General features: G+C 42.7%; 1 protein-coding gene across 2 annotated transcripts in view; it reads right to left on the bottom strand.

The window, feature by feature from the left end:
• Positions 1 to 833: 833 nt before the first annotated feature.
• LOC137571512 (bifunctional heparan sulfate N-deacetylase/N-sulfotransferase 4) overlaps positions 834 to 12770 on the bottom strand; it is a 472192-nt gene continuing 460255 nt past the window's right edge. For both annotated transcript variants that reach the window (XM_068280740.1, XM_068280748.1), the window contains 2 exons: positions 10775 to 10885; positions 834 to 1103 (listed from right to left, as the gene is read on the bottom strand). In XM_068280740.1, the coding sequence (XP_068136841.1) occupies positions 1062 to 1103; positions 10775 to 10885 (153 nt within the window). In that variant the 3' untranslated portion in view covers positions 834 to 1061. The remainder of the gene's footprint in view (positions 1104 to 10774; positions 10886 to 12770) is intronic.

Genomic DNA, 12770 nt, shown 5'->3' with positions numbered 1-12770 from the left:
TGTTTTGTGTGCCTACCATTGTATGCATCATCCCTAGTCAGTTATTATAGTCCAGTTCTGCGTAATATGTTGTTGTTTAGAAATACATTATTAACCACTTCAGCCTACAGTGTTGTTCACCTTATGCATCCGAGCAACTTTCACCTCCCATTCATTCGCCAATAACTTTATCACTAATTATCACAATTCATTGATCTATTTCTTGGTTTTTTCCACCACTAATTAGGCTTTCTTTGTGTGGTATATTTTGCTAAGAATTATTTTTTCTAAATCTGTTTTAACAGGAAGATTAAATTCATTATTTCTCAGTTTTTGGCCATTACAGTTTGAAATTAATGCATGCTACCATCATTAAAACCCGTGTATTTTATTTGCTAATTTAAATGATTTCCCTATCACAATTTATGATGCCAATATTTTATTTAAAAATAAAGGTGCATTTTTTCAATTTGCTTCCATCACTATTTATAAGCCTATAATTTAAAAAAAATATAATAATATACTCCCTTGACATGCATATTTAAAAAGTTCAGACCCTTATGTAACTATTTATGTTGTTTTTTTATTGTAATTGTATTTTTTTTAATGAAAAAATGTATTATGTAATTTTTGGTGTGGGAGGTAAACAGCAAATTTGAAATGTAATATAATGTAATTATTACTATTTGGCCACAAGATGGCCACAGTCAAAAAAGTCCTGGAAGCAAACGATCACGCTTCCAGGAACTAGAAAGAGGATGAGAAACTTAAAGTAAAAAACTGTGCTACCAACAAAATTGTTTATTTTATTAGAGAGTGTTTGACACACCAGATTTAATAAAAAGCATAAATAAAAAGATATATTTTCTCAGATAAAACATTTTTTTTGCAATTAAATTATGTTTATATATAGTATGTACACATAAATTACAATTGTAATAAAAAATAAATATATTTCAGAATATGGAAAAGTGCAGTCTATTTTCATATCTCTCATTAATGTCATATAAAGGTTTCTCAAGAACAATTTTAAACAGCAGAGATGTTTCCATCTAGTTAAGGATCTTCAGGTTCTTCCAGGTTTAGCTTAGCCCACATGTTGAAGTTCTCATTAGACTGATGCACTGGAATTATAAAACATTAGAAAACAAATATAACTTAGAAAAGAAGACAAATGTTTGAGACATTATACTTTTGTTATATTGAATAAATTACATCAGAAAATGTGCATTTATAGCTTTTGATCTCCCCCCCCCCCCCCAAAAAAAAGGTAAATGTTACTAAGAAAAGAAGACAACTTAAATGTTTGAAGAATTATACTTTTGTTACATTTAACAAATTATATCACAAATGTGCATTTATAGCTTCTGATTGGCCCAAATTGGACAATAATTGACTAATAAAAATGAAACTGTGTACTAGGCTTCAGTTTGTGTCGCTCAATTTATTATAAGTGCCAAATCAAATTTGTACCCACAAGGAGTACATGGGCAGCATGGTGTGTATCTATGAAACGTCCGCCGGGAGATTTGGGCGCAGGGTAAAGCCGATGAATTGATAACCATGCTCCTGCAAAAGACCCGGCGGCATTAATTATTATTTCCCCTCCAGGCTGTCATGGATAGTGGGGGGAAGATGTAATTCAGTTCCAGCTATTGGTGGGGGCCGAATTACAGTGTTTCTGTTGTAATTTGTGCTCCGTCTTTTGATGGCGCCCAAATTACTCACTGAGTGCTGCTATAGCCGTCATTCCTATTACGGCCTATGGTGGTGCTGGCTAACCCCAAATCTCCTGCATTGTTTTTACAGTGCTCAAGCATGGTGGTGTAGTAGATAGCACTCTTGTCTTGCAGCATTGGCTTCCTGGTTAAAAAAACAAAACAAAAAAACATGCTTTGTGCCTGACTGTTGTCATGATCATCTTTTTAATATTTTATGTATCACTGGCCCAAGAAGAGCAGGCAGACAACACGTGACTCAAAAAATAAGGAAGCAAAAGATCTGCATGTCAATCAGGAACATGGCTTATTTAAAGGGAAATAGAGAAAACTGCTCCTCTCTACAAGTTTCATTTGAATGTAATATAGTCAGCTAAATCTAGCTATATTTCCACCTTAGCTACAGTAATTAACACTCAAAATATTAGCTCAATTTTTTGACAGAGACAAGTGCGGCTCCTCAAAGTGAAAGGCCGACTAATTCATTTACTTAATGACAGACATAAATTATGCAGATTAGGTTTAAGATGTATTATTGCTGTTATTGCACTGATAACTTAATTACACCAGAACAATAGTCCTTTCAGTACCGTATTCCTGTACCTACAGTACGTGTGAAAGGGTTCAGCATAGTGTAAATAAATAACTCTGCCAACCTTTTTTTTTGTGTAGAATATGTAATTATATATATACCAGGAACAAGAAGTCATGTATGTCATGTACCTATAGAATGGAGGGTCCTATTCAAGATCGGCCTACTGACATTTAAATCCCTGAATAATTTAGGCCCTGGATACATGAAAGATATGTTGCAGCTGCGTAGCAATCCCCGCATTCTCAGATCAACAGGTTCTAATAATCTAGTCATACCCAGAGTCCACTTGGAAACTTTTGGTCCCAGAGCCTTCTGTCATGCTGCCCCTACGTTTTGGAACTCCTTACCTCAACAGATCAGGACAGCTCCATCCCTGGACGTGTTTAAATCCAGACTGAAAACCCACCTGTTCAGTTTGGCATTTGCAGAAATATAACTTTTGTTGTGTGAATACTTCATCCTACTAATTACTGAATCTGAGAGAGCCTAAGCGCTTTGAGTCCTATGGGAGAAAAGCGCTATAGAAATGTTATTGTATTGTATTGTATGTATGTTACTGAATTAGCAGTCACACTACTATGACCCTTTCTGCAATGATCGCTGTGGCCTACAATAAAAAATGTTGTAAGGCACTTGCCACATAATAACAGATCATTCTTAATAAGTTCAGGACAGTTTTGTAGAGTCACTTATGACGGGTAATGATGACTGGACCAAAAATGACTCAGTAAATCAGGGCCAATGAATCTTTCTTGCTACCGTACTGTATATTTCCTTGAGGAAAACAATCTTTCTGCGATCTGCCAGCAGCATGAAATGATGCAAAAGATCAATGATGCTTCTAAGAGCAAAGACTATATAATCTTTATATACTTAAAGAGAATCTGTACTCTAAAATTCTTATAATAAAAAGCATACCATTCTATTCATTGTGTTCTCCTGGGCCCTTCTGTGCTGTTTCTGCCACTCCCTGCTGCGATCCTGGCTTGTAATTGCCGATTTTAGGCAGTGTTTACAAACAAAAGACATGGCTGCTAACCAGAGTGTGATAGGCTGAGAGGAGCTCTGTCTGTGACTCACACAGAGCCTGCAGGGAGTGTGGAGAGGGTGGGTATAGCTTCTATCCTATCACAAGCAGCGCAGCACATTCCAGCCTGAGTGCCTGAGCCCGACAAAGCCGTCAGAGGAAAGAAGATTAGATTATATAACAGAGATAATACAGCCACTGTGCAACTAGGAAAGGCTGCAGTAAGATAGACCACATTAGAACAGGTATAGGAACTTATAGGATAGAAGAAATAAGGCTGAACATTTTGTTACAGAGTCTATTTATGGTCATAAGATAAATGTTGCAAATCATCATTTCTCAGGGCTAGAGTTTGTTGAAAGGAGCATGTTTGATTCCTAAAAATGTATGGGTCAACCGTGTTCAAGGAGAGAAAATATTACTTTTCTACCCAAAATAACATTCTTGCGTGCCCTCAAAGTGGGGATGTCAAACCGGTCCTTCGAAGGCCGAGGTCCTCACACTTTTTGACAAAGCTCAAATTAATTGATGGGTCTGAATCAGGAAAGGTGTAGTCCATCAGGTAGAACACATTCCTCTCCGTCTCAGTCCATCCTTAACACTGGCATGGATCTGGCCCTCCAGGCCTGGAGTTCGATGCCTGTACCTTAAAGGGAACCTGAGTGGAGAGAAAATGTAGGCTGCAATATATATTTCCTTGTAAACAATGCCAGTTGCCTTGCAGCACTGTTGATCTTCTGGCATAAATAGTGTCTGTGTCTGAGTCAAAATCCTGGAACAAGCATAATCCAGTTAAACATGAGTCACCTGATTCAGAGTACCTGATCTGCATGTGCTTGCTCAGGGTCTATGGCTAAAGGTATTAGAGACACAGGATAAGGAGGACTGCCAGGCAACTGGAGCTGTTTAAAAGGAAATAAATATGACAGGCTCCATATCCCTCTCACTTCAGGTTCCCTTCAAGGTAGCCACTCACGTATCAATTTTGCAGTTTGTTTTCCTGCAGATTAAATCACCCTGAAATCTGAGCTGCAACATGTCCCATCAGTCAAAGTTTTGATTGATTTTTACCGAAAATTGATTGAAACTATCAGTCAGGGGATGTGCAGCAGCAAACCAATAGCCCATGCTCAATGCAGTGCAACAATACAGTTTGATTGATTCTAAATAGATTTCATGCTGAAATCTATTGAAAATCTATGTGTAACATGTAAAAGAGATAATTCCCTCTCTGATCAGATTCAGATCAGAGAGAAATTGATTGTTGAACACATTGGGCTTGATTCACTAAACCGTTATAGCTGAGATTATGGTCGCGCTAACATTTTGCATGCGTTATAACGTGCGTAATGTTTTTTGTGCATAATCGCGAATTTCCGCGCGCAAACACGAGTTTTCGCACACAAAAACGTACGTGTTTTCTCTATAAAATGTGCGTTTGCATGCAAAAATTCACAATTGATTGCCAAAACCGCTATGCGCGTTATAATGCATGCAAAATGTTAGCGCGACCGTGATATCATTTATCACAGTTTAGTGAATCAAACCCACTGAGAGGCAATCTATTAATAGGGCATACGTGGTGTACACCACCCGTCATTTTGGTGCAGGGTGAACCGAACGACGGCTTTCCCAAATCCCCGGCGGCGAAAATTACTATTCTCCCTCCAAGTGAGAGGTAATTTGAGGTCTGGCAATAGCCGGAGTCCTGAATTACCCTTGTGTGTCCATAGACATAATAACATTATGTCTATGGCAGTGCAGTGTGGGTTAGAGCGCACCGAAATTACCTGCTTTGATTAATACTGTATGTGCCTTGCTTAAAGGTCCATAGGCAGTAAGAGTTTGAAGAGACTCGAAGTTGAGATCAGCGAAAGATTTTTTTACTTACCCGGGGCTTCCTCTAGCCCCATAAGCATGAATGTGTCTCTCACTATCCTCCCACGGTCCTCTGTTTGTCTGCAATCAGCCCCGGTAATTATCTCAGTTGCGTAAGTTGTTGTCTTCTGCGCATGTGCGGGAGGTCCGCGCATGCTTAAAAGTGCCCGACTGGTGTGGCTAAGCAAGTTGGCAGGGCTGATTGCCGCTAAGACTGTGGTAGGACGGCAAGGGACGCATCCGTGCTTATGCTGCTGGAGGAAGTAAAAAATCTTTAGCTGATCTCATCTCTGAGTCTCTTTAAATAATAGGTGTTCTTTAACCTCCTTAGCGGTAACCCCGTGTGTGACACGGGGTAAGCCGCCGGAGGGTGCCGCTCAGGCCCTGCTGGGCCGATTTACTTAATTTTTTTTTTGCTGGACGCAGCTAGCACTTTACTAGCTGCGGCAGCACCCCGATCGCCGCCGCCGCGCGCCCGATCGCCGCTATCCGGTGCGGCGCGCGGCCCCCCCCCCCCCAGACCCCGAGCGCTGCCTGGCCAATCAGTGCCAGGCAGCGCCGAGGGGTGGATCGGGTCTCCCAATGACTTCCCGACGTCGCTGACGTCGGTGACGTCATTCCGCCCCGTCGCCATGGCGACGGGGGAAGCCCTCCAGGAAATCCCGTTCTTTGAACGGGATTTCCTGATCGCTTATCGCCGGAGGCGATCGGCGGGGCTGGGGGGATGCCGCTGAGCAGCGGCTATCATGTAGCGAGCCCTCGGCTCGCTACATGATTTAAAAAAAAAATAATAAAAAAAAAAACTGCTGCGCTGCCCCCTGGCGGTATTTTTCATACCGCCAAGGGGGTTAACTGGAGAATCTATATCATTTTACATTTTAGTAATTAAACAAAGCAAAATCTCTATATCTGCTTCAGAGTTAAAAATCTGAGAATTATTTCTTATATGAACTGTTTAAGCTACAAGATGCAAGAAATCCGCATGTGCTTTAAATCATATCAAGTAACATCAGTGCTATTCTTATGATCTTTATGAATGTTTTGTTACATTTTATATTATTGGGAAAAGAATAGAAATTGTACTTTCTTGCAATATTCATGACATTAAAGTATGGATAAAAAAATGATTGTATTATTTTAATTAAAATTAAAACTTCTAAGTGATGTCATTCTATACCTGAAATGTCACAAAACTTTATTCAAGTAAAGCGTAGAACTGCTGAAATTCCTGTGCATTACTCAGCTCAGCACTAAAGACTTTGGGAGTAAAACCTGATAATTGGGTTCTTAACGTTTAGCCATTGTGACTCCGTAAGTATAATTGAACTGAAAGCTTTTGCGCAGTGATGACCTTTCAGGGATTACTATAAAGCTCTAGTGACATTATGGGAGAAACTGCAGTCAGATTTGAAGGGAAAAATACAATCAAATAGACTTTTAGCACTTCATGTGTACCGTGGAAAAAAAAATAAAAAAAAATCATGAGTGGCCAAGAAGAAAAAAAATGCAGGATTTATACAACATTTCTGTAAGCTGCTGGCCAGTGGCGTTCCTACCATAGGGCGGCATGGGGCGCCCCGCACCGGGTGTCGGGCGCCCCAGGGGGTGTCATCAAGGCCCCCACAGAGGCCTGTGCCGGCCGGACAGGAGGGGGAAAGCAACCCGGAAAGGAGGGGTGGCGGGGAAAGCGGCGGGGAGGGGGGCCGGACCCCCCACCTCCCTCACCTGGGTCCCCTCCTTCTGGCGCTTCACCCTCCTAATTAGCAGCAGCTTGATGAGCGGGCAGGAGCGGGCGGAGAAGACTTACTCACCTACTTCCTGCGTTCCAGGCGATGGCAAATAGCGTCATCGTCACCTGACGCTGGTCTCCACCTTCTCCACCGCCCACTGTGCTTCCTGATTTGCGGAAGCACAGTGAGCGACAGAGAGACCAGCGTCACGTGAGGATGACGTTATGCGCCATCGCCTGGAGCAGGTGAGTAAGTCCTCCCCGCCCGCTTCGCTAAGCTGCTGGCTGCTGCTAATTAGGAGGGGGAAGCGCCGGAAGGAGGGGACCCCGCCACCCCACCTTCCAAGCTTCCCTCATACCGGGGGCCACTATGCTACACTGGGGGCACCTATGCTACACTGGGGGCCACTATGCTACACTGGGGGCCACTATGCTACACTGGGGGCCACTATGCTACACTGGGGGCACCTATGCTACACTGGCGGCCACTATGCTACACTGGGGGCCACTATGCTACACTGGGGGCCACCATGCTACACTGGGGGCCACCATGCTACACTGGGGGCCACTATGCTACACTGGGGGCCACTATGCTACACTGGGGGCACCTATGCTACACTGGGGGCCACTATGCTACACTGGGGGCCACTATGCTACACTGGGGGCCACTATGCTACACTGGGGGCCACTATGCTACACTGGGGGCCACTATGCTACACTGGCGGCCACTATGCTACACTGGGGGCCACTATGCTACACTGGGGGCCACTATGCTACACTGGGGGCCACTATGCTACACTGGGGGCCACTATGCTACACTGGGGGCCACTATGCTACACTGGCGGCCACTATGCTACACTGGGGGCCACTATGCTACACTGGGGGCCACTATGCTACACTGGGGGCACCTATGCTACACTGGGACCACTATGCTACACTGGGGCCACTATGCTACACTAAACTATACTGGGGCCACTATGCTATACTGGGGCAACTATACTAGCTATACTGGGGCAGTGGCGGTGCCAGGGGGGTGGTTTGGGTGCTGAAGCACCCCCTAATATTGTCCAAGCACCCCCAGCGTGAACTGATTTTCGGCGTCTAATAGACGCTGTGTCAGTTCACTGACAGCAGCAGCCCGCAGCTCCAACAGCGGCAGAGCAGGGCTACAGTAAAATGGCGTCCGAAGCCCTGCTCTGGAGACTGAGTCTGCAATGCAGGGCTTCGGGCGCCATTTTCCCGTAGCCCTGCTCTCACCGCGGGAGTTTCAGTTGCTGGCTGCAGAGGATCGTGAGAGCTGCGCGCCGGACGGAGGCCGGGACAGGAGGTCTGCTGCTGCTTCAGGTGAGTAAATTTTTATTTAATTTATATTAGCAGGTGTATCGACTGTTCTGGCCAGGTCTGCTACATGATTGAAGTGTTTTCTGGCCAGGTTGCCACATGATTGCATATATTTTCTGGGCAAATCTGCCGACATGATTGCATGTATTTTCTGGGCAAATCTGCCGACATGATTGCATGTATTTTCTGGGCAAATCTGCCGACATGATTGCATGTATTTTCTGGGCAAATCTGCCGACATGATTGCATGTATTTTCTGGGCAAATCTGCCGACATGATTGCATGTATTTTCTGGGCAAATCTGCCGACATGATTGCATGTATTTTCTGGGCAAATCTGCCGACATGATTGCATGTATTTTCTGGGCAAATCTGCCGACATGATTGCATGTATTTTCTGGGCAAATCTGCCGACATGATTGCATGTATTTTCTGGGCAAATCTGCCGACATGATTGAACGTGTTTTTTGGGCAAATCTGCCGACATGATTGAACGTGTTTTTTGGGCAAATCTGCCGACATGATTGAACTATTTTCTGGTCAAATCTGTTCACATTACGTGTATTTTCTTGAGAAAACCTGAACAATTATGTGAATTTTCTGGGGAAAGGCCCACTGTCTTTGTGTTGCACTTTTAAGGGGAACCCGAGGTGAGAATAATATTGGGCTGCAATATTTATCTCCTTTTAAGCAATACCAGCTGCCTGGCTGCTGTGCTGGTCCTCTGCATCTAATTCTTTAAACCATAGACCCTGAATAAGCAAGCAGCAGGTCAGGGGCTTCTGACAATATTGTCAGAACTGACAAGATTAGCTGCATGCTTGTTTCTGGTGTAATTCAGTTCACTACTGCAGCCAAATAGATCAGCAGGGCTGCCTATTGTTTAAAAGAAAATGAATATGGCAGCCTCCATATCACTCTTATCCCGGGTTCACTTTAAATTAGTTAGCTCTGCCCTCATCCGGTCATGGCCACGCCCATTTTTCGCCGCGGCGCGCAATGCGCGCCGCATGTTATAACCGCACCCATTTTTTGTTAGCTATACTGGTGCCACTATACTATACTAAGGACAACTTTAGGGGGGGGAGCGAGCCTACACCTGGCATTACCCGCCGTGTCACGTTTAGCATGCCACATTTGCTGTTTTTTTTTTTTTTTAATGGGGGGGGGGGGTGTCTTTTTAATACCCAGCACCGGGTGTCAAATGCCCTAGGTACGCCACTGCTGCTGGCATCTATTATTGAGCTAAATTCTATTGAACTTCGCAGCAGGGGTCTTGCACTCAGTGAACCTTATTGCTTTTGCAAAAGAATATACATTTGTACTACAAAATCGCATTTAGAATGCGACTGCTGAAGTAACATAGCTTGGCATTCTTTAGTGTAGATGATAGCTTATGGAAAATGGCATATTGCTCATATTGGCCTGAGTTCTGGTAACTATGTGCGGTAAATATTTTTTTTTTTTTTGTCTGTAAAATACCTCATGCGGTATTTTCCCTTTTTTGGCGATTCTGAAAGATTTTTCTGCATTTCCAAACATGCGGTAAAACGTGTGGTAAAACATGTGGTTAATATGGAAAGTGAGGTAAAACATGCTGTATTTCAGTTGTTAGCATGCAGTAAATAATAATAATAGTCTTTAATTGCCTTCTATAACTTAGAAAGTCATTTTAATGTGTTTTTTTAAGGGGGCAGGGAGGTGTATTTGATTATGTAGCAACCTATGTAAAGTATATTTATAGGCATCCCCTTTTGAAAAAAAAAATCCAGTAAATATTTGGAGTTTTCTTTCTACTATTCTTTTCTATTACACAGCCTGAATACAAATTCCACTAAAACTGCAATAGGAACTGAATAGGAAGGTCTGATCTGTAAATAATGTGCTAACATGCCCCTTATTTTTTATGAGAATTCCAATTTTTGGTAAAATAGCACACATTTTATGACCAAATTTACCGCATGCTGTAAATTATGACTAAAATCTACCAGAATAGCAAACTGCTTTTACCGCCTGAGGTAAAATACCACTTATGCGGTAAAACGGACGGTACGTGTACCAGAATTGAGGCCATTATGAAGATGTACACTGATTTATTCAGCCTGATTTCACAACTAACCTTCAGATCCACTGCATCTACTTCTGCTTTGGTTTTCTCAAACAGTAGTGCATGTTGTATGTAATGAAGGATTCCAATCATAAAACAGTTACTGGAAGTCTCTTGCTAGCAAAGGAGATGGGTGCAGTATGAGTCCCTTGTTAAATGTAGAAAATTACCTTTTACTACAGTAAACCTCAGCTGTTAGGCTGAGATTGATCTAACAGGAATGGCGGTGCAGATAAGTGGCACCTCGTGCATAAATAATCGTTCTTGAATTTTGTGAGTTATTCTGGGAACAGTGACTAATGTTTCAAGTGGGACAGAAGGGAATTGTTTCTATTGTTTCTTAGAAGAGAAACCACAAGGCTGAAATTGTGTGTTAGTCCATGTCTTCAATGCTATCTCACATTCTGCAGCTCCTGCCTCAGCCAGGATGGTAGAGGTAGCCCCAGTCTATGGAGAAGTTTGGATAGTTCAATGTTGTGGTCCCGGTAATAGGTTGACAGAAATGCTCTGGACTGAAAAGAAAATAGTTAATTGTTATAACCTTTTATTGACGTAGCAGTTTATTTATAACAATAGTTTATTATTGAGTCAACTGTATTATTTGGTTAAAATCAACTTAAAAGGTTACTTAAGCCCCCTACCAAAAATAATTGATTTAACTTACCTGGGGCTTCTTGCTGTCCCCTGGAGTCATCCTGTGCCCATGCTGTCCTTCTGAGACAGTTGGTGGCTACTGCACATGCTCTGCCCTGAGCCCCATTAACGCTGATCAAGCTCACATGAACCCTGACCAGTACCACATACATGCACAGAATGCTGCCATCTATCGGGACATGGCAAGGAGGTGCGTGGCTGGCCCGCTTTGCTGTGCTGCTGGCCAGAGGGTCTCAGAAGGATGGCACAGGATGACTCCAGGGGGCTGCAAGAAGCCCCAGGCAAGTTAAACTGATTTTTTCCCCTCTTTAGAGTTTCTTTAAAACAAACCTGTTATGATAATGATAAGATAATTATGGGTGTAGCTGTGGCATGTGTTCTAGGGCCCATGAGAAGAGAGAAATACAATGCAAATGTATCCCTTCAATATGAAGGGACAATGCCCACCAGTACACATAGAGACTTTTACTAATAAGGCGTAATGATCATTAAGGCAGATGCAAACTTGTACTAAGGTAGTACATTACACAGTTTTTTTAATAGATAAGTTACTTTTTATTAAAATAACAAAAATATTTTAAAACTGATGAATTTATAATGAACATTACAATAGAAATATTAACCAAATATGTATTGGACTTGCCCACTCTTTGCCTAATCAACGCCAGTAGGAGTGCAAAGGAGCTATCAGTGGAACCAGCATGTGATTGTCATTGGCCTGTCTTTATATTACTTTGAGCACCCATTTTCTTACACCTAGCACTGTTTCAAGCAGTATCTGTAGTTAGGCTACATAATAGTTGAACCCAGGCACCACATACTCACTCCTTCTGCTAGCTCTGTTCAGCTACATGATCACACTGCTTACCAACCCCAGATGCAGGAGTTCAGCTATACAATAACTGAACCCTGTTGCACAATTGCATTGCGGTCTATGCCAGTGCCCAATATATATGGAATGGCTATCAAAAATAACAGTACAAGGGACACTAATTTGGAAGTGTAGGAGTAACCAGGGTTGCTCGCCAGTGCTCTTGAATTCGAATTTACCCGTGATCATGGGTAGTTTTTAATGAATAAACACAAACAGATGAGCACTACCATAATTGTGCATCTATGTGCACCCCAATTGTGCCCTGTGGCAATCAAACATGTACTAATTCCACAACTCAGAAAAAAAGAGAAAGACATCCTGGGCAAAGTATGAATCACCGTGAATAACTACTGAGTCAGATCTCTCGTGAAAAATCTTTATTTCAACAAGCTAGGTACATTAAAAACAATTAAAAAGTATGTAAAAAAAACTCCCAGAGGCTGCCAATTATAATTGATGTGCACCCCCACTTATAAAGTTTTTTACGAGAGATCTGACTCAGTAGTTATTCATGGTGATTCATACTTTGCCCAGGATGGCTTTCTCTTTTTTGTGAGTTGTGGAATGGGTAGTTTTTAATGAATCCAGACTCGAATTCGAAGATCGATACCGATCCCGAATTTGAATTCGAATGTATCCGGATAGTCACGCTCAAATTCGGCCGTGATCACGGGTGATTGCAGTATCCAGGGGATGATGTCATCGGGCCAATCAGAGGCCCCCAGCCTGGCCCTCCCCTCCTCTATATAAGGCAGCGGCCATCTTAAGGAGCCCGTCCTTGCTTGTGACTTGTGGTACTGAGAGCATCTCCAGTGCTGCTGCGTCTTAGAGCAAGTGCTTTTCTTGTGCTAAACCCAGCGTTTTACATC

The sequence above is a fragment of the Hyperolius riggenbachi genome, chromosome 1, assembly GCF_040937935.1.
Source record: "Hyperolius riggenbachi isolate aHypRig1 chromosome 1, aHypRig1.pri, whole genome shotgun sequence".
Classification (NCBI taxonomy): Eukaryota; Metazoa; Chordata; class Amphibia; order Anura; family Hyperoliidae; genus Hyperolius; species Hyperolius riggenbachi.
The sequence above is the reverse complement of the archived record's forward strand: the minus strand, read 5'-3'. Positions and strand labels throughout refer to the sequence as shown.